Genomic DNA, 27,432 nt, shown 5'->3' on the forward strand with positions numbered 1-27,432 from the left:
CCAACCCCGGGACACCCGCTCGAGGGGATTTGCGGCCAGAGGAGGGGTCCCCGAGTTGGGCAGGGCTGGCCGGGGCGCCCCCGCTGAGGAGAAAGGGGCCGCCCGCCCTTCTCGCCCGTGGGGTCCCCAGCCCCGGGCGGCTGAGGCGGGAGGGGGCGGTGCGGGCGCTAGCGAGTGTAATGTAGAATGTAGAAAGGCAACGTGAGACGCGGTTACTGCATTTGAATGTGCAAACAATAATATTTACAAATGTCGAGGCTTAAATAACTGTATAAAAAATGGCGGCTGCCAAGCGAAGATGAAACCGTGGGGCAGAGGGAGCTGGTTTGCCCACAGGCCCGTGCCAAGGAGCTGCAGCCGCTCCCAACACCCATTGTCCATGCAGCTACAACACCACCAAGAAACTGACATTTCAGATTAAAGCTTTAAAATAAATTAATGAGGAAGAAATACAAATAACGCATACAAAGAATCTGGGGATGTAGCAGATGTGGGGGTGACGGCAGTGAGTGACACAGGCCAGCGCAGCCAGGGCCACTGGGAACCCCGGGCCAGCCCAGCCAGCGTGGGGCCCAGCAAGAGACATCATCACCTTTCCCGTGCATAGGAAGAGCTTGTCCAGAGCCTCTGCCTATTGAATGACTGAAATACATTCTGCTTCAGTTGGAGCGATGCTCTGAACAGCTTCGGGCTGCAACAAAGGATGGCTGAGGCACGCTCCCCATACATCTACCGGGAGCCAGAGACTCCCTGAAGTCTGTTTTCCTCTGCGCTTGGGATACTAGCTGGAGTGTTTCCCGTTACCATCTACGCTAAGTGTAGTACTTGCCAGCTTTTGTCCCGTAATACATTCGTTGCATTTGTATATTAAAAACAAAAATCAGCTTTGCAGCTGTTTAAAAAAGATACTATAATTACAAATGCTGAGTAAAGTCCTCAGGAAATAGTTGGTGGTGGGCTATCATAAGTTACAGAACACTGTGCAGCAAAATTTAAAGAGAGACTTTACATAGCCAAATAAAAAAAAGGGGGGAATATATTTATCTGACATATATAGAAATAATAAAAAAAAAATCAGCCAGATAATAAAATAACTTTGTTCTAATACACAGCAAACATTCCTGACCAACTACTACGATAACGTTTCCAGGGAGGATCTAAAAAATGGAGAAGAAAGTACAGATTTAATTCTACAACAGATCCTCTTCTGTATCTGCTGTTGTGCAGATCTTCACCTGCTGAAAGTGCACAGCACCCAGGGAACTGCCCAGCAGGAGTTCCTAGAGGTGGCCGAAAGCCAGTGTTACTGAGCTGCTTTTGCCTCCCCCTTGGTTACCACATGCCAAAGGAGCAACAACAGTGGAGAATTTGTAAAAACAGTGAAATGCCTTTCATTCCATCATTGCTCTAAACTGCTGCGTGTACTTAGACAGCTCCTCAGTTTGATCCTGAAGTTCCCTCACGGCATCCGCGTTTGGATACTGTATTGCGGCATTTTTGGTGGCAAGAGCCAGATTCTTCAAGAGGCTGCAAAACCGGCTGCTGCTGTGGAGAATATTGTTCCGAGCATCTCTTTCTTGAGTTTCCTGGCAGAGAGAATCCACTAACTTTTGTCCCACCATAATGATCAATTTGCTGTGGGATATGAAGACTTCAGGTGGCTGGTTGTTGTTCAGACTATTAGTAAACACACCAATTGCCTTGTGAAGTGCACAAAAACACAGCTTACAGTGGTCTGGGAGAGCAATTTTCTTTGCAGAGTCCTGCTTGCTTTGAATTACAGTACTTTTTGCAGATGGCAAAACCTGAAAAAAGGTTAAAAAAAATAGACTTAGTTTGGTGGCACACTGATTACTTCTTTATTTGCTCTACCCTGTATTCTTCACATTTGTTCACTTACAGGGAGTTTGGTTCGTTAATTGTCTCCAAATTGCCCCAGCCCATGAGTCTTTTACAATCATTTCTCTTTCCACAAAGTACTGGGCTTCAAAGTGGTGTTTTTGTTTTTTCCTGATGGCCTTTTTTCCCTAAACAAATTTAACTGAACACAATTTTAATAATGGATAGCACACAAAGTGCTGTAGCTAAACATCAATCCTTTATACAGTCTGGGCTTCAAGCTTTCAGAAAATACAAAATATTCTGACTTGATCTTTAATGGTGCTGACTTCATGAGGGGAGGGTTATGTACATTATATGTACATTAAAAATGTACAATAACAAGGAACTCAAATCATTATACCAGTGCACGACAAAACATTTTGAAATACTAACTCTCACAGCTTTATCCCAAATGATGCACAAAGGCAAGCAAATAAATAGTATGTCTTTAAACTAGAGTGCCTTGTTACATTTGAGGAAACTAAATGCTCTGCATGGGTTTTCAGCAGTAATTCTAAGAACTAGTTCTAGGAAAATGAACTATGAGAAAACAAACAGATCACTATGTATAGATATGTGTGTCCAGATGCAAATTGCTTTGAATTTTAGCAAGCACAGAAATCAGGGACTAGAAGTTCTTGTTAGTTTTCAAAATCAGAAATACCTTTGGTTTTGAATCTGTATTCTTCTTGGCTACTTCTTTATCTGAAATGATCTTCTGTGCCTGTTAAAAATCAAAGTGAAAGCAAAGGTGAAATGGTGTACATAAATAAATATTATAGTCAAATATAAATGTGTTTTTCTCTTATTTCAGGTGGAAACAATTATTTGCTATGCAGCCTTCATGTTGCAGATGACAATGGTACGTGTATTAGAAGCAACGGTAGCATTTTCCCCACTAGAAATTTAGTGTCTGATCCTGCAAGACTAAGACTGAAACCAACATCAACAAACCAAAACATTTCCTAAGTTCTAAGGACAAGTCAGCATTTCTTTGTGAAAACAGGAGTTATATTCTTAGTAGATATTTCAGCAGTCCTAAGGAGAATGATTCTAACAAACATCCAAAATTATTCTAATAAATTTGATAGTTCACAGTAAGAGTTTAATTTATTAAATCAAAATTTCCTATGAAAGCATGCTTTCCAATACACCTCAACTTAGGAAGTTAATCTCTCTTGTACAGTCATGTCAGAGTCAAACAAATAAAATGTACTGGCAAGAAGAGAACTACTAGTGAGAAGAAACAAATTGCTAACCTCCAGCTAAAAGCTGTCTCTCAAATGAATTTAAACGGGCAAGCTAAAAACCTTTTCTCGGTGCTGGCTGGCTGGCTGCCTGGGTAAATTCTCAAATGCCAGTTCTCTTTATTACTTAAAATTAGTGATCGTTCTACATGTGCCACCTAGCACTCTTACAAAATCCTGAATTCACATAAAGTCTGTAAAACAGGAAGCAGTGCAAACTGAATTTGGCGCTAGTGCAAAGATAAAATAGTGCTAATAGCTTAATATCTGCAAATGGTCAAGAATATAGACAGTAAAATTCAGTTGTACCAACCTGTAACTGAACATAATCACAGTCCTCAGTGGCATTTTCTTTTGGTTTCTCAGAAGAGACCTGACTTTGGTTGGGTTTATCAGGAGTACTTCTTTGAAGTGAATCTATTTCTAGGCTTCCTGGCATTGTGATTTGTTTTGCCATTTTGTATTCTGGGTTCACTTTTGATTGCTTCATCTCGTGTTCCTTCTCACTCTTTCTGAAGAGAAGCTTTCCATTGGCAATGATGATGGATACAAACCTCTTGATATCATCTGGGATCGTGCGGGCTACCATAACAAAGCGATCAAGATCATCCGGGTTATTCTGAGGTTTCCTGAGGACCAAAGCCTCTAGTGACCAGTTGCAGTTGTTTAGAGCTTCTCTTGTTTCTGTTAAAATTTTGAACGAGTTTAAAAGAATTTCTAGCTGCTTTTTAATTCTGGTCTGAAGGTTGTTATCAGTAAGGTAAGAGGCATTTACCTTTATGACTTGAGCAAAGGCCAAGAATTCTCCCAGTGATACTTTTACGTGATCGACTGCTCTGTGGATTTCTTCAATGCTTTTCTCTAGGTGTTCTTGTAACCTCCATTTACTGCTCACAAAGATCATTAAACTTGCAACCGAGCTGGATACACTGTGCTGCAATCCAGTCAGTGTCTCTATGGCTACATCAAGGTCCAGTTTAATTTCTTTGGCAGGCTCTTCTGATGATGATGTAGCAAGAGACTCAGCAGAAGAGTTTGAGGATGTAGAGAGTGTGCTGCTTCTGCTGTCTGCACTGGAAACAGATAACCTGTCTTGTTCTAATTTGGCATCTCTTGAGAGCTGCGGAGGAGCACTGTATGCTTGGTGCCCAGAACTATCGGTTTTTTCCATCTCTTTCTTTGACTGCACAGCAGTGGGCAAACCTTTTGGAATATCATAAACATTTTCTTCAGAGATCTGATTCTTAGGTTTTGGAGCCAGAAGACTTGGGGGTACATCACAGCTACCATTTTGTGGCAAAAGGAGCATGTCCCGTGAAGATGGAATGTCATAAAGATGGATATCTGGAAATGTTAATTTCCGTTGTGTTGGTGGAATATCATATATTTGTGGATTTACAACTTTAGCTTCAGTATTAGTTGGTAGCGCCTTGTACCTGGCTGGTGGTATATCGTACAGCACCTGGTTCTCCAAGGAATGGCCAGAAGGGTTTTGTTTTAATCCTGTTTTTTCAGGTGATACTGGAATATCATAAATCCATTCTGACTTTCGAGGGTTTGGCAAGGTATTGTAATGGCCCCAGCACTTTTTCCAAGATTCATTTTCTGAAATATCAGTTTCTCTTTTGGGAGGGACATCATATAACTGCAACAGAGCACACAGGATTTTTAAATGGTGTTTTTAAATGAGAGATGAGAAACAAAACTGAATTCTCAGAGCACATAAATGTATGCAACTCCAGTAATGTCAATGGAACTGCACCATAAAAAGGCTAGCCCATAATTTTATTTTATTTTTTCTAAAATGCACGGGCTGCACATATGAAGGTTAAAACATTTTGAGTACAGGTGATCAAATGATACAGCAGTGTCCCCAAGCCAGTGAAATCTGTAGGCTCTTCCTTGGCTGCTTTGGAGTAGGAAACTCATAGTTTTCTGGAATGGCTACAAAAATGAAATGCCAGTTTATTAGTACGCAACATTAAGCACTCCATTTTACAGATGAAGATTTTATTAGCCTCTGCATAAGAAAACACTTGATCTTCCAGTATCCCCACCCCCATTCATACACATACCCTGACAAAAAAAAAATTTAAAAAATCACTGACACCACTGACTGTTCTCAAATAACTGCAATGAGTTTAAATTTTCACTTCATACAGGTTTGCATAATGAATCTTGCCCAATGCCTTAAAAGTATGTGTGTGTACAGCTGAAGCCCAAGCTGAAAAACGCGACTGCAGGACAACTTCTTGTGTAAGAAAATCCAGACTAATGCTAATAGGTGCTTCAGGAGAGATTGTACCTGGATGCCTTACAAGCATAAAGCACAGGCATGAGGGTGTGTAGGGAACTGTAGGAGCATGCAGCAACAAGAAACAACTGAGGGTACCACCATGTGATAAAAATTTTAGCAAGAACTGGCCAGGTCAGGCTTCCCCATTTGCAGAAAATGTGCGTATGAAGGAGAGCCCAGACAAAGGTATTTTAGCTCAAAGCCAGAATTTTCCAAATTGCCCATGAACAAAGAATTCTAAGAAAATTTGATTTTGGAAGCAACAATAAGCCATGTCTCTGAAAGGAAACCTGTTCTCAGGGTGTTGCAGCTGGTCGATACAATTGCTAACAGCCACGAAGACGTCAGGAATGCCAGCTTCAATGAGCAATTGCTCATATGCCAGCGCCCTAGTTCTGGGTAGCACCAGTCCCGCTGTCACTGCTGAACAGGTTCTGTGCCAGACTGGCTTCTCGTCGTGGGGCAGCCAAGAAACTACAGCACTTCTCCTTAACCCACAGAATCAGGAAGCCTCAGATTTCCTGTGCTGGGATGAGCTGCCCTGAGATCCTGCACCTCAGCCCTGGGCGTAGGTGATAAGGAACCTGTCAAAATTCTCCTGGATCCTAAAACTGTTCAGGAAACCTGAAATACTTGGCACTCCACTAATAGTTTCCATTGAGGCATGTTCTTTGTCGTGAAACTTCAGATCAGCTCTTTCTTCAAGGATGGTACTTGTCAAAGAGTGGGGAAGAGATGGGAAGCCTGACACACGCACACACCAAAGCCATGTGTGCTCCGCTCCCAAAAAAGGTGACAGGAGAGTGCTACATGGAATGAGGACAGCTAGTTTTTATCTGCTTAAATATTACAAACAGACATTCAAGAATGTCAGGTATTGAATTTGCTTTTCACACTGTCATAAAAAGAAGCTAAGGTTGCCTGCAGTCTAAAAAGCAAATGCACACTCAGTGGTAGTCCTAGTCCTGGTCCTGGTAGGAACCCTGACTGTCCAGGAGCCAGGTAGTATTTGTCTTTTTAATGTGAAGGACAAAGTACTGCACTGAAGACGTGCTGGTCTTATCCCCATGATCTTCTTGAGGAAGGTTCAGCGTATGTACCCAATGTCACAGTAATAAGAGATTATTCTCGTGTCCAACAAGTCTTACTTACATTGCCTACTGGAGAGCCTTTCTGGACACCAGCTCCTGCCTTTTCTGGGCTGGATGGGACGTTGTAAAGTTGCTTCTGCTCTTCTTGGAAACACTCGGTGGATCTGACCAGCACAGAGCCCTTGCATGCAGTGGGCAGAGTGGCACCACTCTGGTCAAAGGCAAAAAAAAAAAAAATAGGTTAGCTTCAATTGTTTAAGACCCCACTGAAGACTTTGGTGGAATCAAAGACTTTTGGGTCATGTACTCTGTAGCTCCTAGTTCGGTCAGCAAGGGTCACACTGAACCTTCAGGGAGCTGCTGGAGGGCCTTCGGGCAGTGCTGCGCGGGAGGGTGGCGGGCACAAGGCGGCACAAGGCAGCCGCCACCTCACGCCTGACTTTGGGTCTGAGCAGGGCCTGCCCCACTGACACAAAGCGGGTAATGCAAGAAGCTCATGGGTAGCTTGATAATGAATGAATCGGAGTGGGCTCAGCCCTGCACCCTGGTGCTGCCACACGGGCAGGCTCCACCGACACGCTCCCGTCCCTTGTTGCCCTTACCCTGAGTGCATCATGTTACATAATCTAATAATCCCTTACATTTTCTTGCCCGGGAGGTAGGTGGTGTGGGTGACATTTAGTTACTTTTTTGTACACGCACTAATGACTCTTCTGTAAACATCTTGATATCTTCCCGATCAAATGACGGCGAGAGAAAGCACATTTCCTGATGGATAAACCAAGGCAGAGAGTTTGATACTCTGATACTAAGAATTCATCTGCACCCTGGAACTCAGTAATGGTAAAACCCAAAGTTTTTTATCTCTGAATTTATCTCAGAAACACATTGGATTTAAGACACATTACTCTGAACATTAACAGATTTAAAGGAGAACTGCTTTAGGTTTTGAACTTCCCTAAAAATAGATGATTTTCTGCCAAATTTTACAAAAAACAAACAGGGAAACACACCTCAAAATCTATTCTGACGTCCTACAGGGTCCCAGCTGTGGGACACAGACACGACACCGTGGCAGGACTCACCTGTGTGGGTAAGGACTCCCGGTGCTGTGTGGACGGAACATCGTACACTTCACTCCTGATATTTGGGACTGAAGCCCGGCATGCTCTTGGCAGAGTAAACAGATGCTTAGAGGGGGAGAAAAAACAGTAATGAGAAAGCTGTAGTGAGCAGTGAGCTCAGGATACCTTTGAAAAAAATCAGTTGAATAGGCCACCATTAGAGTAATCACCCTTCAGTGATTAAAAAACTTTCAGCTCTTCACTGATGGTGAGAGACAGGAACTGACCTTACAAGTAGGCATGGTAATTTTTTCCCCATAATTCTCCTTTACCAGCATTTCTGCTTTATTTCAGATAAGAATTGGCACAGACAAATCAAAGACAATCTGCCTTACTAACCGAGAGAGCAAAAACATCTGTAGAAAATCCAGCTTCAGTTATCGCTTAAATCTTTAGACTACCCAAAAAGCAGAACCACTAAAAAAAGAATGTAGGGGAATTTCTACTTCTCCAGACCCAGAGAGTCATTAGGTCAAGTTATTCAGTGGGAGTAAAAGCATCAAAAAGTACAGGCTGAGGTGCATTATTCTGTAGTTATGAAAGTCTCACTCGGAAGGAGTAAACAGAGTTACACTGATGCCCTGTCCAGCTCCACAAACAGTCTGATATGGGAATTACATCATTAGTCAGTACTCAATTACAGGCTAATTCTCCTGTTTGCTTAAAACAAATCTGAAGAGCCATGACCAGATCTGCGGGACAATTAGTTAAGGTGCCAAAATACAAACGCTGGGAAAGGGCTTTTCTTTGGTTTTTTTTTAAATCAACCCCCAAAACATTGAATTTTGTTTGTTCAGCACAGGTTTAGCCTAGCTAGAAAGGATTACTGCAAACTGCTGACCCACAGAAGCACTGCTGGAGATGAGACATCACAGTAAATTATTTTAAATTGGAGGTAGTGTTCTCCATCATATAAGTATTGTAGCAACTAAATTTAGTGGAAACATGGCAGAGGAACAAGATGCTAGCTTTACAAGCGCCTACTTCATCTTTGTGAAAGCTTAGCTCTCATCTGAGGAAAGGGAACAAGGAGCGAACAGGAATCCCCTCGGCGCTCTGCATGCAGGATAGCTCGTAGCGCAAACAGAGGCATAAAAGAGACTTGCCTGAGCAGACAGGGTAAAAGCGGTATCAAGAAAACCATCCTTAGCCCAGGTCTGTTTTCAGATGGACAAACCTTACTCAGCATACAGCAAAGAGGAAACTCACTGAATGTCACATCTTGCTATTTTTTAAAAGTACTTTCAGTCACAGTAAAACACGAGGGTGCCCGTTGCATTAGGCAGAAGTGACGCGGCTTTCCTCTAAGGTGAAAGCACACAGGCTTTGATGGATTTTGTTTTATTGCTTTCAACCAGTTCCCTCAAAGACTTACGGTGGCTTTACCCAGCTGCTCAGAGGACAGCTGAGTATGCCAGAAACTTTGCCAGTTGTCCCATAGGATCTACATGGGGCGGTCTGGAGCGCCACGGCTCATTCTGCACTGGCACAGGCGGTTCACACTGGAGCCACCCTGCACAACTGCGCATGGCTCAGGACCACTGTGGTACAGCTGGTGTGGGAACAGCTGTGATGCTGTGCAAGAGGCAGCTCAGGCAAACCTGAACTTTTAAATAATAGTAGTAGGCTAGGACATTTCCCCCCCCCTCTTTGTTAGAGTAAATGATGCTTAGGTGTAGAGACTCATGACAGGACTAGCCAAGGAGCTCTTCTGCTGGGCCAGTCATTCAGATAAAGAACAGTAAGTAACATTTTCAGCCTGATTTGATGGCAAAACATGGAAAATCTGTACCAAAATCTTGCATTCAATTTGCAAATGGCTTCTTTAGGGTTAGGAATGTGAAGAAATCAGATCACATCAAGTGCAAAAGGGTCATTTGTAGCTATTAGTTTGAGCTTGCAGTTACAGTAATTGTATGCAAAGGCTGGACGTGCAGCTGCAGTGCTGAAAATTAGGTTTTAGTCACCAGCGACACACCAAGTCAGTCTGCTTTCCAGCGCCCATTTGCCACACAGAAGGAACCAGCACCTCAGATCCCACACCTTGCCTTTCCGCACAGTGGGAGGAAAGGTGCCGGGCTGAGCTCCATAAATCACATGATCATTAAATCGATCTAAAAGGCTATATAGTTCAGAGGTGATCTTTTCTTTATTCAATTAACATTTCTAACATGATTTTCATACATGGAATAAAGAGCCAGCTAGGACTGAAGAACTCATGGGACTGAACAAAAACTTGCACCTGAACTCCCTCCCCACCTGCTCTATTTACCTTTCATTACACAAGAGATCCCATTCACTTCACACTGAAAAAAACCACAAGCTTCTGATGTTAAGATACTCGATGCAACATTTAGACAAATGATACCTTCCACATCCATGTTTCATTTGAATGCCAAACACAAGGAGCAGGGAGAAAGAGGGAAGCCCCGGCAAGCAGTGGCAATGAAGCGGTGGAAAGCCAGGTTTGCAACTGGTCTCTGTAACTGGGGGGACTGGTGGCTGCTCTTATCCCATGCACCCTGGGTGCTTTCTTGGCAGCAGCAAAAACAGGCTGGGAGAGACATTGATTCTGGCCACACAACCAAACTCTGTGTCCTCCAGCAGGTCTAAAGTAGGTGCTGATACTTCATGCAAGTGTAGTGACTACCTGGAGTAGCAGGAGAGAGAGGCAGCAGCGCTCTGAGCTTGCCAAGAGCCTGGGAATAGTAGAAACTGGACTAAAGACAGCAATCACCACACAGCAAAGACTGAGGGTTTTTTTAATTATTTATTATTAATTCATTAATAACATGAATCATGTTATTGTGCAGATGGATGCAGAGACCCCACGTGTGCCCAGAGGACTCTGGATGGACACATGCTGTAGACTATCAGAGGAAAGGGCTCTGTGTCTTGTTATTTTAACTTTGGGGTAGGTTTGGAAATAATTTCTAGATTCTTCCAAACAAATGGTATATTCTTTACTTCCTGCCCTATTTTACAGCTGCTTTAAACTGTCAAAAAAAGTGAGGGACTACAGAATATAGAAAGTCATATGTTGCCTATAACAGCATTTCTCACATAATGCTACAAACTGTAGCAGAATTGATGGCAGTTTCCTAAACACCATTTATTTGAACAGCTTTGCTGCGAATTCCACTGACATGCCCAGGCCAATAGCCTTTATTATTTTCCTGCTCCCAATGACCGTTTTAATACTAACATTTGTTACTTTTATAGCTGCTTATATTCTTACCTGGCTTGTCGAGCTTTGGGTCCTTTCACTGAGCAGCTGTGCAGCCAAGGCTGGTACCTGATATATTCCTTGGGCAGGCAGGGTAGAGACCCTAGCTGGAGATTTAACCCACCCCTCCATCTTCTCATAGGTAGAGGACAACACAGTAGGCTTGGGAGTGGAGGGAACCTGGTAGATGTTTTGCTGGCCCACCGGTGCCTCTGCGGAGTCGCCCTGGGTGGAAGGAGGCAGGAGGGCTGCCCGAGAAGTGGCGAGGAGCTGGAGGCGGTTTGCGGGGGCCAGGCCCTGCCTGCCATGGAGGGAGCATTTCCACCAGCCCTCGCTGCCGATGACGTTCTGGTCCAGCACCGTCAGGATGTCTCCTTTGCGGAAGGCCAGCTCATCTGAGCACTCTGCCTTGTTGTCATATAGTGCCTTCGCCAAAGTATTCTGGAGAGAGAAAAAATACCGACATTGCACTGTTACACCAACAGAAGTGTTAATTAGTTTGGGTTTTATCTCCACTTTAATTTCAGATGAATTCAAGTCCGCCCATTTTCACATTAAACAACATTTCTCAGAGCGCTGGTTGCAGAGTTAAATGTCTGCAGCCTGCGTCTCTGTTCAGTGCAGTAAAGAAGTAGATGGTAATACTACCATGTATTTCTTCATCACCTTTACCCACAAATTTCTTGAAGAGCACTGCTAACGCTCATTACTTAGACATTATTTATTAACATCTCTGTATGATAAATAGGTGTTTTTCCCATTGTCATTCTGCAAATTCTTTGTCAGAAGCTGCAGAGGAAATGCATCAACCATCCAAAAATAACCAACTTATGCCTTCCTGTCTGCTCCCCACTTTATCTGGGGACTTCAACTGCACATAAAAAGCAAATTATTTCTTACCTGGAGACAAAAAAACCCACCCCAACAAACCCAAACCATAAGCTAGCACTCCTCCCATTGCTTATTTTCCTTTAAGCTTATTCTTTCTTCAGAGCCTTACGAAGGCAGACCTCTCGGTAGCATCAATGCTGAGGGAGTTAATACGTGCCCAGTGGTAACACCAGTGGCAGAAATACCACTGAAGAGCAGCGGTGGGCTGCGGTACTTGTGAAGACCCAGACTCCAGCTGGCTGTGTCCATGCCCACCCCAGACTGCAGACTTGGATCCTACTGATTCAGAACATCCCAGGCTAATGATTTATGTGACACATTAGCTCAAGGAAAAATCTAATTATGCACACAGTGACATCAAATAGCTCTGCTGGCTGCTAAATCTTCACAGTAGGCCAGTGCATTTGTGAGCTTATCTTCAGGTAAGCACACCCGAAACAGTGTCTGTGTTTCTTTCCACCACACAGACACCATGTGTATATCAATACCATCTCCAGTATAACTTGCAGCATCTTTATAGAGTGCTCTTAGTAATTTTTTCTTAGATGGGAATCCAAGGAAGAATAGAGTGACTTTCCCCAAGACCACAAAAATCTGCGAGATAGCAAATATGAGTATTTCCCACCTTCTTCACCACAGGGCATTTTATCTATAGACACTGAGCCTGAGCCTGTACATTTCTGGCAAGTAGATCACCACATTTTATTTTTAGCATATTTATTTTGGGTATTTGCTTACTCATTACAAGATGACAGTTAAAAGAATGAGGAGTAGCATCAGGAGGTAGCTTTAGTCACCCAAGGTGTTTGTGCAAAGGGTGGAAAGAGCCGTAGACACAGTGTTTTTCAGTGCAAGATACCATTTACTTTCAGCTCTAAAACGAGACTGACTGCTTCCCACTCAGTGGGACACTGCTGTGCTTCAGCATTAGTTCCTTATCAGAAAGTACAAGTAATGTCCAAAGAGATAGCACCCAAATAGGAAACATGATGCCTTGTATTTTTGCCCAGAGCATTTGCTGTAAAGCAACAGCTGGCTTGAAGTTGCAGCAGTAGAAAACCAATTTGTCAGCTCAGCTGATGCAAACAGCCTGTTGTCAGCAGCACACATTTCTTGGCTGGGGTGGCCACAAACAATGGCCTTTCTATGATACACGGGCTTGGCCATCAGCAGCTGCCAGCAATGGACAACAGTCCCATTTACCTCCTGTCCTAGCCCGATTAAAACAGTCTTGCCTTGAAGATGGGAGCTTTTCCTATTATTCATCAGCAATGCTTCTAGTTGCCTTGTTGGATGCTGTACAGACGCTGAAAGACTTTTTCAGGCCTGAAGAGGCCAGCAAGGGTAGCAGGTCCCCCCCTTTCGCAGAGGTGGCCGAGGCATGCTGAGCCCTGGCCGGGTGCACGCAGGAAACCGGTGGCGGAGCCAGGAAGCGAGCCCCCTCCTATTGCATTAAACAACCCCGTCCTTCCTAGTTGCACCAACACAAACAAGAGGAAAGTTTGGTTCACAGTATGGTTTTAAAAGGTGTCTAAACATCAATATTTCCCCAGCTAAGTCTTTCTTGTGGAAGTAACATACTAAACACACCATTGGGCCCAATTCTTTAATCAACTGACATATGAAACTACAAATCCATTTTCAAGTCTTGTCTGTTTTAGAGTAAGTACACCGATTTTCACTAAGACAGAATTTGGCCTGTACACTCAGTGAGAATTTCTGCAAATAGTAACTGCAGACTACAACCTAAGTTACGCAGGGTGAGGAGATACTCTTCCCATTCAGCAACATCACACAGGACTGCAGCAGGTATTAGCAGGATAAATCATTCCTGCTATTCTCTCATCTCTTTGCCTAGACATTGCTAGGTCTGCATTGCTGCAAAACAAGTGAAACAACCAGGTCAGTGACAGCAACAGAGAGGGGTCAGTTCTGTTCAGCAGCTAAGCTACCCCACAGAAGGGTTGTCAAAACGAACATTTTGCTCGGCAGGGTCAGATGAGTATGTTAGGGACACCTACACTGAATGAAAAGTTAGATTTTTAAACTCACACCATGAAAGTCACAAACCTTTTCAACAGAGGGGTCTCTGCTCGAAGCCCAGCACACATTCCTTTGGCTTTGCCAATAAAGCCGTGCAAACATCCAAGGGCAGGCAGCCCACAGCGAGGGACCGATTGAAAGCAGAACACGGTGGTTCACGTTTTGAAAGCTGGTCTCCGATCTGTGGGGCTCAAATCAGGGCATGTGGGGTCACATCTGTAGGCAATGCAAATACCCAGGAGTGTTTGAAATCATCTCAATTGCAAGCCAACCAGGGGATTAACATTAAAAAAAAAATAAATCATAGGACACTTTGGGAAACCTGACCTAGCTAGAACAACAAATCTGTTAATAGATCATCTCATATCCTATCCATAAGGCTGGAACTGGAAAATTTAAGACCTTAAATAGAGAAGTGATGGACACAAGCCCCCACTTAGAGACTACAGAACATGAATAAATTGGAAGACTGAGACCTCTGCAAGTAAGTGGAGCTCTCAAATAGCAGGGGCGGCAGCGAGGGGGAAGGAAAAAAAAAAAAAAAAAGAAAAAGAAAAGCAAAAGGTTCTTCCATCTAAAGCAACACTACAATTACATTTCAAGTTTCAGGACACATGGTCCATACTACAGAATTGGAGAGCAAATATTTTCCATCCACTCTCAGTTTCAGCACTGCTAAGTGCACAACAGAATTCAATTTTTCATTATTTTCTTCCAGGTATACCAGCCCATCACTGGTTTGATAGGCCAGCCACTGGTACAGATACAATTCCAGGTGACAGTGACAGGCATTAGTATCCAACTGGCCTACAGCCCCTAGTGACGTTTTTCAATGCATTTTAAAAATGGTAGAAGCTTAGGAAGGCATTTTAATGAAGATTTGTTATCCTGTTGTCTTGGAACTAGTTTCTACCTTTCACAAGTTCTCCAGAGAGTGTAACACAGAGTATATTAGTAATTTATACCTAGCAAGCTACAGGAATGTCCCATAGAAAACTCTTTCAAAAGACAGCTTCTTGTTGCAGTGCAATATGAGGATGCAAAGCAACAACAACAAAAAAAATAATCCAAACCACTAAGACAAAACAGAAAACCCCCACCAACATCTTCCCTGAAAAGAAAGAGTCTTCTGTGTATTTTCAGTGCCCACAGCCTGGCAGAACGTTGCAGCAGTACATTGCAAAAGCAACACAAGCAGCACCACACCACTGAAGTAAATAATTTTGGCTGCATTCTAATCTCCACAAAAACAAGATATAAAAACCACAGGTCAAGCAGGTCTGCCTTTATTTTCTGTTCCTTTATTTACAGGACTAGTAGTCCCCCCCGTTTCTTGTTTCTTTTCCAAGCGTTCTGGTTTCTCACCCAGCCTCTCAGGACCTGACTGCACCCAGGCTGGTGCAGAATAGACCGTGAAGCATTTCTTTTCTGCAGCGTTATCACCAAAGGAATGTAGGCAGTACTGTTCATTTAAGCTCTATATAGTTTTTAGGAGTCCCAGCTGTTGGTTCAACAAGCATTAGCACAGGATGCTGAAGCAGATGTTGAATATCAGCCTAATACTCATAAAACAAACTGGAACAAACAGCAGTGTCTAGCATCACAGGTGCTGATGTGTTTAGCTTTTTATAGGATATACATAAAACTAGCTAGCTTTAGTACTGGAAAGTGCTGTAGTTCTGGCAGCAAAGAGCTAGCTACAGGTTAGCCAACTTCCTAGTGAAGTTGGAGGTGATACTGAATCCCATAGCACTAGAAAAAAACCTGCTGGAGCCACTGAGCTGCGTCAATTATGAAAGCTGGATTGCTTATGTCCATGTTCCACTGAAACAAAACCTCTAAGCAATACTCCCAGGAGGAGGGTACGGCCATGCTGGGTAAGCCAAAGCACCGTGAGGCTGGGTAAGGAACCACCAAATCTCCTGTTTGTGCCCTGTCCCTTACTGGAATCCAGCCCCCTGCCAGCTCCGCAGCTCAGCATCCCACGGGCTCCATCTGCTCACATTACGAACTAGAGTTACTGACAAGCCACTGGATGCCAAATCTGTTCCCATTTGCTTTCCAAAGAAATCTCATTTTTTTGGAGACATGTTTAAGAGAACTCATCCCAGCCAATTGATTTTGTGATCACAACAACAGCAGGAGCAATTTTATAAACAGAAGTTACAGGAGGTTTACGGCAGGCAAGTGCCCGATCTGACAGCGCGGATAGCTGTGGTCTGACAAGTCTGTCTCCAGTTATGTGGAGTGAGGTTATTTGTGGTACAGGCCCTGGCTCACATAATGGGGAGCTGCCTGTCAGGAATTGGGCCCCATCGACGCTGTCAGCTATCTAGGACAGACGTAAGGAATCACTGTGGCAGCCCCTTACTGTCATGTAAGCAGAAGCATCTCTGACCTGCCATTGACTATAAACAAGTACTGCATTCCCAGGATCACAGAGACCTTACGGGATGCTTAGCTAGGAGGAAGCTGTGCTTTGGGGCTAATGGGAACTGCATTTTTTCTTTATTACCAGTGGAGCGGAAACTGGCTGTCTAACACTATCATCCATAAAATGCCATCTAGGGCCAGCTGCATATAGTTCGTTGTTATTTTATGTGGTTTCATTAATGTGTCCTTACACTAACCAACATGTAACAAGTAGTAAAGCAACACAGATGAGATCAAAGCATTTTTCCTTCTTTGACATTTGTTCCTTCTTCCCTGACAGCAGCCCTGAAAAAAATCTCCTAAGACAAAGAACATCTTAAAAGCCAGTTCATCACCCCATGAGAAAGCACCTCGGCAGACAGCACTGTTACTCTTCCCTCACTGAGCAGACTTTAACGAGATGATGACAGAGCACAGACCCAGAAAGCAGAGCCCACGTCCTTTGCAACCTCTGCCCCAGACACCGTTCTCCCCTGCAGAGCCTGCGGCCACGTTAGAACGATGCCAATTAGGCACATCCAGCGAGCCCACCGCACCGAACGGGTTTACAGTGTAAACCCTCTGGTAATGCAGGCTCAGTTAACTGAGGTGTGAAAAAAAGTTCTTGTGTGTCTCCTTTTATTGGAGCGTAGATCAGACGTTAAAACAGTAACTCCCCCTACAAACTGACTTTTTACATCTTTATTGTTTGTGTGACCCTATCCAGCAGTGCTCCTACTGTAAAACCTACCAGCCCTTGGGAGTCTTCAGAATGAAAGCTGTTAACTCATGTTTATTAAAAGTTTCCACTCTCTTCATTAATAAGAGTCAGTAAAACTCAGAATTGTACAATTCTATAATGCAAAATTGTGTAACCTCAGAATGGAAGTACTCACACAGACTGACATCTGTGCTTTACATACTCAATGAATATCTGTGCTAAGGCAACTCTCCCTATTGTAAAAACCCCCATCCCAATCCCTACCTTCAGCCTATAGTACTATGTAACAGGAAAAAGAAAAAAGTCCTTATAAAATGTACACAAATATCACTAGAAAAATCCATCAAGGTTATCAAGTGATAATTTGAGCATCTTGCTTGCAAGTCAGCCAAAGTAATTTCTCAACACCCCCATTTCCCACTCAGTTTGTATTTGGAGACATCAAGTCACTACTACATACTGTTTCAGGTGATACATAGGTACTGTAGTACTTAAAGCATTTCAAATCAAAAAAATATTTTTCATCTACTGTCTTAAGTTTACTTCTTAAAACAACTACTGAAATAATATAAAAACAAGAGATATGATGCAGATAAATATTTTTCAGCTGTGTTTTACACAATATTATCTGTAAGCATTTTTACTGCAGGAAAAGGGGACTTAAAATATTTGAGGAGATGGAAGATAAAGGCAGTGGGTTGTACTCACTGAACAGTTATGTTCATGCATCAGTGGCACCCTCTGACATGTTTATAGAACTGTTTCCAGTTAATCTCTTCACCTCCGAACAAAGCTGAAGAAATAAACATTCTCCATTGCCCTGTTAGCTGGGAACACACTTCCCAGGGAAGTCCCCTTTTAAATAGTAGGCCAAGTTGAATCAATTTAAATTTTGCCCAGTTCAGTTAATTGTAGACAGAGTTTACACCAACAACATCCACAAAACAACAAAGAATTTACCTTAAACACTCACATCTTTCTCTACATGCATGTGCCTTTCTCCTGGCCATGGGGCTTGCACATCCCACTTCCTGAGCAACATTTTCTGTGAGTTGTGGAAGGTCCTTCTACTGTATTTTGTGTTTTGTTTGCATATTTTGGAAAATAAGTGTTCTGGTCATACAGAAGTTTCAGATCTTTTCGCACGAGCTTCAACAAGGAATGAATGTCAGCAGTTGCTTTGATTGCCTATTCAACAGTTAATTGATTCTTAGAGGGTAGAACCCACTGCTAATCAGCAGGTTTTAAATTCTGGATGATCAAATCAGTTTTTGATAAAAACCAACCAGTTTAAAAATTCAGGCAGAACCACTTAGAAGCTGAGCAGCTTCACAATAAGAGCGCCACAGAGGTGGGAATTACAAGCTGTTCTGTGAATTTTCCCCAAACTCTCTTTTCTCCACCAATGTGGTTAATCAAATTCCAGCTGTGTTACAACCAACAGACACCCCACCCCCTGCCCCGTTTTCAGTGCAGTCAGGATTTCATTCCCATTCACAGCATTTTGGCATGTGTGGTCTCGTGCCCAAGTTCAGGGAAAAATAAACTGCCATTTCCTGATGTTTATAAAACTGAATACGTATGTATGTATGCTGGGCTTTGGTTCCTCCTTTAGCTAAAAGTTTTTGCCCATGTGCACCAAATTACTTTTTGACTTTTCTAAACCTTTTAATATCTTAATTACTTTTTACTACAACGTTACTTTCCAAACATGGATTTAAGGACACAAAGTTCTGTCGAGTACAAGTTTTCTCCCTCTGCCTGCTAAGCAATAGATGCTTCACAGAGACTTGTTAGGGCAGGGTCCTGCCTCTCCTTCCTCTGCCTACCTGGGGAACAGGCGAAAAATTCTTGGGAGAGGTTGTCAGGAGCAAACTGCAGATTTCTCGTTGGCAGGCACTGCAGTGAATTCTTCCTCCTGGGTGCACAAGCGTGACCAGGATGCTGTCCTTGCACCCTGTCTGACCTGTGGTGGGGCTTCTGCAGATTCCCTGGAAGTGGCAGAATGACAGCAGCCGAGGGGGTTGAGGCTCAAGGGTGAGTGTTCTCTGATTCATAATGAATCAGTAGCAACAGCACAACGCCCAAACACCGCAGCTTCCTCCAGCTCTCCCATTGCACTTATATGCCCAGAAATGCCAGTTCTTTTTTAAGAGTGCCCTTTTGCACCAAGTTGTATTTATCCATAATTTTAATATTTCTCTGGGAAAAGCAGCAGATGGCTTTTCACCTGCCCTAGCCACCAGCACACCCCCCCGCTCCTGTGCAGCAGCTGTACGTTGCCCCTTCCCTGTCATTAACACAGGGCACATGGGGACCGCGCAGCCCCTGCCCCGCATCGCAGCTGCCAGCCATCAGCTGCATCGCCAGGCTGAAAGGGTCAGTTCCACAGCCAAAGAAACTCTGCTTAGCACAAAGCAAGCTGATGCTGGGTGTCTGCAGGAGCGCTGTGCTGGAAGTCTGGGCAAAAACATCAGCGTATGACTATAAAATGGATTTGTTCCATCCATGTATTCCCTCCTCCTCCCAGAGCAGTATTTCCTAAAAACAAACGTTGCCACCACTCCTTTCCTCTTTCGAGCTTCAGTTCTCTTTGCGAAGAGCACTGCAGGACATGGACAATTGCTAACCTAGAGTGCACAGGCTTTCCCAGGCTCACATGTCAAGTAACTTCAATGAGTTTTCTTCAAAGAGTGATTCAGTTTGTTAGAACATCTCCATTACTCATTTTCTAGTAGTCAGTGCAAAAATTATCATTTTTTTCTGATAAAATGTAAGCTCAAGTATTAGTCATTTAAACTCATTATTTCCAAGAAAATGGGGAACACAGGGAATCCTCCTGGCCAACCAGGGTCATTCATGGTAACTTTTTAACAAGGCATATACAAAACCTTCCCTTCTTAACCATACTGGTATTCTTGATAAAGCATTTTTTTCAGCTTAACTTGGATCGTATTTTAAAAATTAAGACCATATGCTCTGCTAGTAATGTGCAAATAAGATCAAGAGCATGCAGTGAAAAGGGATCCTGACAGACACAGGCTCTACACTGTTCACGCTCCCACTACAAAAGATGCAAAGCCATTCAATTAACTGCAATAGAAATAATCTAATACTTACGTTGACCTTCATTTTGTTGTCTCCTATTTCCCAGTTACTCCATCACCAAAGAAGGAGGAGGAGGATGAGTTCTCTCTAAGCCCAGTCCAGCAGATTAGGCAGGAGCACTGGAGGGTCTGGCTGGAAGCCTGGAGAGCAAATGCTCAGCCCCCTTCCACTTCCTGCTGCACTCACTGGGAGCCCGAGGAGAGCAGCAACTGGGAACCAAGGGAGCTAATTACATAGCTAAATTATCTCCAGGGTGCAATTGGCCTGCAGCTGCTGATGCTAATGAGGGCCAGGTGCAGGACACACAGATGTCCCTCCCCGTGCACACCCCCGGGGAAATGCCTTGTCTCTGCTTTGCAACTGTATCCCTGCAGGAAAACGTGGGGCAGCGGGGCTGAACCAGCAGCAAGGATTGGATTTTGAAGCGTTTCTGCAGCATCATGGTTTACGCCTGGTTTTTTTTTTTTAACTTAATATACTTTTAATATACTTAGAAATTGTCATGTTTGGGTCCTTAGAAAATTGAATAGATCCCCTTTGCTGTTACAGAAATCCCTGCAAAATAATCTTACTCTTCGGAGGCAGAAACCCTGAGAGGGAAAGCTAAACATTAACTGCAGCTGAAGGGTTTTATTTCTTTGATTATTAAAAAAATTCTTTAATATCATTAAATAATAGTTGCTATTTGCTCAGTAAACAGCTCTGCCCAGGTTATGCTTATGCAAATGCACAGGTTTTACTGCTTTGTACTCGTGAATATCCTGGGGTTTGCAAAGTTTTACTGGTTCTGCCTTTGTACTTTTCTCTGGTAAAAGTATTTTCCTTCCTCTTTTCGCAGTAGCTTCAAGATGAAATTTGACACTCGCTCCCAAACCCACAATCACGTAACAAAAAACAATGCATCTTGAATAGAAAATACTGAATTGAAAATGCTTTCTCAACAAAATCTACACCTCTGGGCTGGGGCTAGGAGCAGACACACAGCTAACGCAGTCATCCAAATGAGAGAGAATTCCTGGCACAAAGCAGCTCATTTGAATGTTTTTGGGGGTTCCCTTTCCCTTTCCTTTTCCTTTTTTCATTACAACCAGCAGTTTTACTAGTGTGAACACTCCACACAGGAGATAGAGAGCAGCCATTCACTTATGACCCTGGAATTTTTCAGGTGCTACCAGCATTTGAAACGGTCCAGAAATACAAGTAACAAAGCCAAAATTTGTGGCCACAAAACTACTTCCAAATACAATTAAATATTCTCTTGAATTAATCCCAGACAGGATCCCCACCATGCTGGGGCAGGGGCATCCCCCCAGACAGCCGGTGACCCGTGCTGGGGCAGGGACATCCCCAAGGGCATGTGGCTGCGGGGTGTCCCACACCAGAGCAGGGGCAGGAGTGTGGAGGAGCGGAGGAAAAGGGGCAACAGTCACGGAGCAGCAGCCAGAGACCTTTTCCCCAGCCCCATGCCTCTGCACCACCACCACCTCCTTGAAGGAACTGGGGCAGACTGGGTGTGGTGTACCCCACACAGAAATAAGGCAAGCTGGGATGGGAAAGGGGGAGAACACATGCTCACTTAGGCGCTTGCTTAATTGTTCACAGCTTATTCTTTCTCAATCACCCAAATCAGCGATTAGAAGTTTGTGTTAACTGGCAATAAATTACATCATGTGAATATTCCCTGGATCAGTGTAGTGGGTTTGCATGGTGAGGTTTTGGTAGCGGGGGGGCTGCAGGGGCGGCTTCTGTGAGAAGGTGCCAGAAGTTTCCCCCACGCCCGGTGGAGCCCGTGCCAGCTGGTTCCCAGCTGGACCTGTCACTGGCCACGGCTGAGCCCATCGGCCACGGTGGCAGCGCCGCTGGGGTAGGAGATTTAAGGGGGAAAAAAATATCTGTGCGACACAAAATTGCAGCAGAAGAGAGGGCTGAGGCGGTGTGAGAGCAGCAGCCCTGCAGCCCCCAGGTCAGTGAGGACAGAGGCGGGGGGGCTCCAGGCACCGGAGCAGCCATTCCCGTGGTGAAGCCCCTGGCAGGGCAGGCCGTGCCCCCAGCCCACGGAGCCCACGGGGGAGCAGATGCCCCCCCCAGCCCGGGGAGGGCCCCACGCCAGGGCAGGGGGTGCCCAAAGGAGCCGTGACCCGTGGGACCCGCGCTGGGGCAGCTCCCGGCAGGGCCCACGGAGGGACCCGCGCTGGGGCAGCGTGTGAGGAACCGCAGCCCCCGGGAAGGGCTCCCGCTGTGGCAGCGTGTGGAGGACTGTCTGGAGGACTGTCCCCCGCGGGAGGGACCCCGCGCTGGGGCAGGGCGGTGTGGGAGCCCTCCCTGTGCGGGGGAAGGAGCCGCAGGGACAGCTGTGAGGGACTGACCCCAGCCCTGTCCCCCTCCCGGTGCTGCTGGTGGGGAGGGAAAATCCGAAGTGAAGTGAAGACCAAGAAGGGAGGGATGGGAGGAAGGCCTTTTAAGATTTTGTTTTTATTTCTCATTATCCTACTCGGATTTGATTGGCAGTAAGTTAAACTCATTTCCCCCAGTGGAGCCCGTTTTGCCCGTAACAGTGATGGCTGAGAGCTCTCCCTGCCCTGACCCCGACCCACGGGCCTGTCGCTGTACGTTCTGTCCCTGCCGGGCTGAGGGGGGCAGGGACAGAGCGGCTGGGGGGCGCGGGGCCACCAGCCAGGGTCAGCCCACCACAGTCAAGACTGTTTTGTCCATGACAGAACTAAAGTTTTACCTCTAAGACTTTCCCAGGAAAGCTGGGCATTGAGTGCACTTCCACCGGACTGCATCCCTGGGAATAGCCCCAAACTGATTGTCTGAGCCCAGGAGAGTGGAGACTTCACCATTCTCTCCAGTATTTCCCCTTGGCTATTTAAGTAACTCCTTGCTTAATGTATTAGCTCTGGCAAATCCCATTTTGCAACTTATTTGCTCTCAGGCGTGTGAGGTGGAGGCTGGGGGTGACAGCGGGCACCCTAAAGCCACCAGGCTGTAGGTGCGCACACCCCCAGGTGCAGAGGAGCTCACAAAAACAAATCTGACATTGTTCTTCATGCGCTTGTTTGTGGATAAGATGGGAATATGTGAACTGGGCATTCTGGAAGGAGAGAAAAACTTCAGTTCAACTTAATGTGTGTTTAAAAAACACTCCTTTTTCTCCTTTGGCAACAGCACAGACAATGACAAACAGTACGAGAACTATTTCCCAAGTGCAGCCCGTCATGCTGACCGTGTTTTGAATTGCACCATTAGGTGCAACATTTCCTGCACAGACTATGTCACAGGTGTATATGCAACAAGAAAGAAGTAACATAATTTCTCTGGCTGCGTTCACATACTGAATTAATTCTCAGAAATGGTGTGCCTCGTGAAGGTAGAATCGTTGGGGCACAGTGATAATTGCAAAGCTACTGATGGTTGGCACATGGTGCTTCAAGAAGGCCAGATAGTAGAAAAAACACATCATTAGTATTTTTGTAGTGAGTATAACGTTCAAATGTTATAATAAACAGTACTGCCAGGGTATTAAGAACCTTATAAACAGTTCATAAATTATATAGCAGAAATAAATTTGACTTTTTCAGTTGTTGCTCAGCTGAACTTGACTGGGTGTGCTATATTTGTGTCTAAAGACCGCCCAGTAGAACAGGAAATCTGCTTGCTACCATTACATTTATTTAGCCATTGGCAATCCATTTGAGAAAACAGAAAATATCATGCCTAGAAATTGAAACTTTCTATAGAAATGAAAAATGTCCTGCATCAATTTCTGATGACCTAACATGAAAAATAGTCCTCTTATCTTTATATGCCTCAATGGAAAATTTTGAGTGCAAAAAGTGACTCACCGAGGTAGTACCAAGCTTTTTCCCCTACACTATATTTTGTATCAAATTTCCAGGAGGCAGTTTATTTACAGTAAACACTGAGATCATAATTGAGGATGAAAATAATAATTCCATTACACTTCTCATTAGACTTGCAGACAGTAGTAGGACAATCAAGGCACTGACTTTGAGTCAAGATTCAGCGTTTTCTAACCCTTATAGCTGCAGCAGGGTATTTTATCTATGTATAAATATAAAATCATACTAGATGCAATATGAATACACAAATAAATGTAAAAAACCTTATAAACAAGTTCCAGTCCTTCAAAATAAACAAATACAGTACTTCACAATTTCTTCTGTGTTGTGTGTAATGTAGGGAAATTAATTATCTATCATGCAACAGGTCACCTGCACTGTTACTGCAAGTCTCTGACAAAATAACCGTGTCTCTAATGTTGCTACAGGGTAGCAGTAAAACAGGCGCAACCTTGAAGCTATGTTCACAGGTATGTGCTGCTTGGGAATCCTGCTTTATTCAGAGTCCTCCTCAAGAAGACATTTCTTCAGATTAATAGTTTTATCACAAGAAAAAGCGCAGGGAGACGTTAGGTTTGTGAGCATCGTAGAGAGCCTTCTTTCCACCTCAGGATGAGAACACCAAACATTTCCGACATCACCAAGCATCATGCTGACTTCAAACACCAAACCTTATTCCAGCACCCTTTTTTCTTAATTGTTTATACGCAGTACTCAAAAAAACAGACATACCTTTGTGGTTCTGTTGATTCTTATGGTTTTGTCCATTGTTGTCATTTGCCAGCAGCGTCACTTTGAGTAGTGCAGATAATTACAGCAGGATGAAGAGACTTCAACTTTGCACAGTCACCCAGTGTTAGGAACTACATCTCCACAAAGTGTGTGACAGCTCTACCCCTAAAAGCATTTGTGGATTTGAAGAAAAAGCTTCTCATGAAAGATAATTTCTGTGACAAGATAAAATTCTAGAAAACAGAACGCGAAACAGAAACCCCCTATTGGCGTCTAAAAGTGAGCAAAAAAGTCTGTCCACAAGTGGAATTTTCCTTGATCTCTCTGTCACCAACTTGTCGCAATTAACCGCAGTCAGAAGTCTCACCCTTCTGTTTTGCTGCATGTTCCTGTATTTCCTCTTTTAGAAGTGTGATGAATACAAGACTACTACGTACCACAAGGGGCTGCACAATGCTTGATAGAAATAATGCTGCTACAACCATATTAATTCAGGATTTCAAAGCCAACAGTTTCTCATGCCTTTCAAAGCTGCCTCAACTTTTAAGGCACTGATACAGTTTTTTGTTATAAAGGGGCTTTGCAAAAACATTATGTTACCATCCATACCTGGGGGTGAATGCTGTGTGAGAGGCTCCTCCTGGCATCGCAAAGGCTTGAACACGTACACAAGGAACGTGAGGGCTTTAGCTCCTGTCCTGCAATATCCTGCTCAGTGAGCAGAGAAGTTGTGCTGCAGCATGCTTGAAGGGTCCCTTACAGCCACACAGGGAACATCCCAACTCGAACTACAAGTATCTTGACTACTTTTCCTTCATTGCACTTCTGTTATTCCTGGGATTCAGTCTCACAGGACAGCTCTGGTGGAAAGACAGCCTCTGTGCCAAGGAAATGAGAAGTATTTATCCCAGACTCTGAAGTAGCAAGTCTGAAATCTGTTTTAATGGGTGACAAACAAGCCTAATTCCAGAAATGCCCTTTTAGGAAAGACTTTCCCTAGAACCGTGTGCCAGTTACTGTCCAGTCAGCATGCTGAGGAATGCTGAAGGCATGAAACTGTTGGTATAATTTGTCTCCAAAGTCACTTTGCTTTCATGTCAGCATGGCTCATTGGCCTAATGCGTTAGCTGTGGCATCACCTTGCCACATTTCCATGACAGCTTCTTCTGAGGAGAGGCAACAGTAGGTGACAACAGACCTTTAGGCAGGTGATGGAGACTTATCTTGAGGAGGTGATAAATCCCGAGTATGACAGTGCTTCTCTGGGCAGAGCAGCTCACTGGGATGTAGCTACCAAGAGGTACAGACTGCAAAACTCGTTAAGGGCAAGCGGCTGCATTAGAATTTTAATTGATCAAACACAACTTCTATGTGTGAAGCTTCTCTAACGGGAGCAGTAAGCATGATCACACGAAGAATGCTTACTAAGATACTTTCAGACTTGCACAGTGAGAAGATGTATTCCCCTTCAATCAGATGCAAATCTAACAGGATGACTATGTGTGTGCACAACCTTGTTCAAGATGCAGCGAGGGCTCCTCTTTACTGTACTGCCACGTGTGCTCGCTCTGAATGCCGTACAGCAGCCTTGCCCCCTCTCATTCTCGTCTGCAGTCAACCACCTTCACTGCCAGAGTACCACTGGCATGTTGTGGTACTAAACTATTTCACTCCAGGGCTGCATTATCTACCCAAATAGGATGAGTTAAGCTTCTTCCAGCACTTTTTGCACAGGAAAGCCCCAAACGTCTGGCCTGAAGCAGGATGGTATACAATATGAAAAGACAGAAAGGTGTCAACATCAGCAGGATGTTTTTGCATTAACAGTAACACTCTATTTCTACACTGCAAGTTAAAAGACCACAGAAGTAAGGAAGCTGAAGCTAGCATGCTGCTAACTTATCAACCACATCAGCAGTTTTACATATAAACTACCGAAACTGTATTTTAAAAATAGGAGTCCAAACTTCAGTGGTAAATGTTACTTCCTAACAGCTTCTGTAACAGAATTGAAACAAATGTAACACTCTAAAAACCCAAATAATCATCGTTGCAATTAACTTAGCAGGCTGGCTAAAACAGCAGAGGGCTGCTGCCACTGAGCAAGTGCCACATGCATTAGGAACTGTGTGTCAGGACTTCCCTTTTCCCTCCCATCAAGCTGTTCTCCTTGTTCCTCCACAAAAAAAGCCATCAGAACTGCTCTCTCATGCCCCCCATGTTCTTAAAGTTTTAGATACTTAAAGGGAGGCAGAAGAGAGCAAGAGGATTGCTAAGCCTAAGGAATGCTTTGCATAGCTGTAGCTTTTAAGGGAAAATTAAATTTCATTTTCTACCTCTTTTAAAAAAAACATCCCACATTCTATACTGTAAGGCTGCAGCTGCATCTGATTCAGATGTAACACAACAAGTGAATTCATCAAGCTTTAACATGTCTCCAAAGACACAGCTTTCCAATATTAAATTAATTTCTCCTTTGTTAATGCAGAAAAGAGAACTAGTACATTTCCTTCTTTATATATTAAATAACTTTTTAAAAGGTAATCCTTTATTTAAATACAGACAAAACCTGTACCCTTATCAGCCCTTGACAAGACCCTTCATCACTGGTAAGGGAAAGTTAATCCAGCAGTAAGAAAAATCTTACTTTTAAAAATCCTCATGAAAGCAAGTGCTGAACTTCTGACTAAAGGAAGCCTCCCAGATGTGAAGCCAAGAGCACAGTACAGGGATACCTGAATGAACACGTTTAAAACTTCACACAGGCAACCGTCTGTAAAAATAAGTGGCAAATTTT

The 27,432-nt window shown here is 44.0% G+C and overlaps 1 protein-coding gene across 4 annotated transcripts; it reads right to left on the bottom strand.

Moving 5' to 3' along the window:
- Nucleotides 1-1,018: 1,018 nt before the first annotated feature.
- Nucleotides 1,019-27,389, bottom strand: CASS4 (Cas scaffold protein family member 4). 4 transcript variants are annotated; one of them, XM_055813491.1, is made up of 9 exons: nt 27,283-27,389; nt 24,636-26,389; nt 13,827-14,015; nt 10,878-11,306; nt 7,601-7,705; nt 6,577-6,726; nt 3,442-4,773; nt 2,546-2,605; nt 1,019-1,805 (listed from the first exon to the last, which is right to left on the bottom strand). In XM_055813491.1, the coding sequence occupies exons 3-9, from the start codon at nt 13,899-13,901 to the stop codon at nt 1,392-1,394; spliced, it is 2,565 nt and encodes an 854-aa protein (XP_055669466.1). In that variant the 5' UTR covers nt 13,902-14,015; nt 24,636-26,389; nt 27,283-27,389; the 3' UTR covers nt 1,019-1,391. The 4 variants fall into 4 exon arrangements, with proteins under 4 accessions (XP_055669466.1, XP_027640282.1, XP_027640283.1 ...); XM_027784481.2 differs by lacking the exon at nt 13,827-14,015; XM_027784482.2 differs by lacking the exons at nt 13,827-14,015; nt 24,636-26,389; nt 27,283-27,389 and adding an exon at nt 20,053-20,289.
- Nucleotides 27,390-27,432: the final 43 nt, after the last annotated feature.

The sequence above is a fragment of the Falco peregrinus genome, chromosome 9 (genome assembly GCF_023634155.1).
Source record: "Falco peregrinus isolate bFalPer1 chromosome 9, bFalPer1.pri, whole genome shotgun sequence".
Lineage (NCBI taxonomy): Eukaryota > Metazoa > Chordata > Aves > Falconiformes > Falconidae > Falco > Falco peregrinus.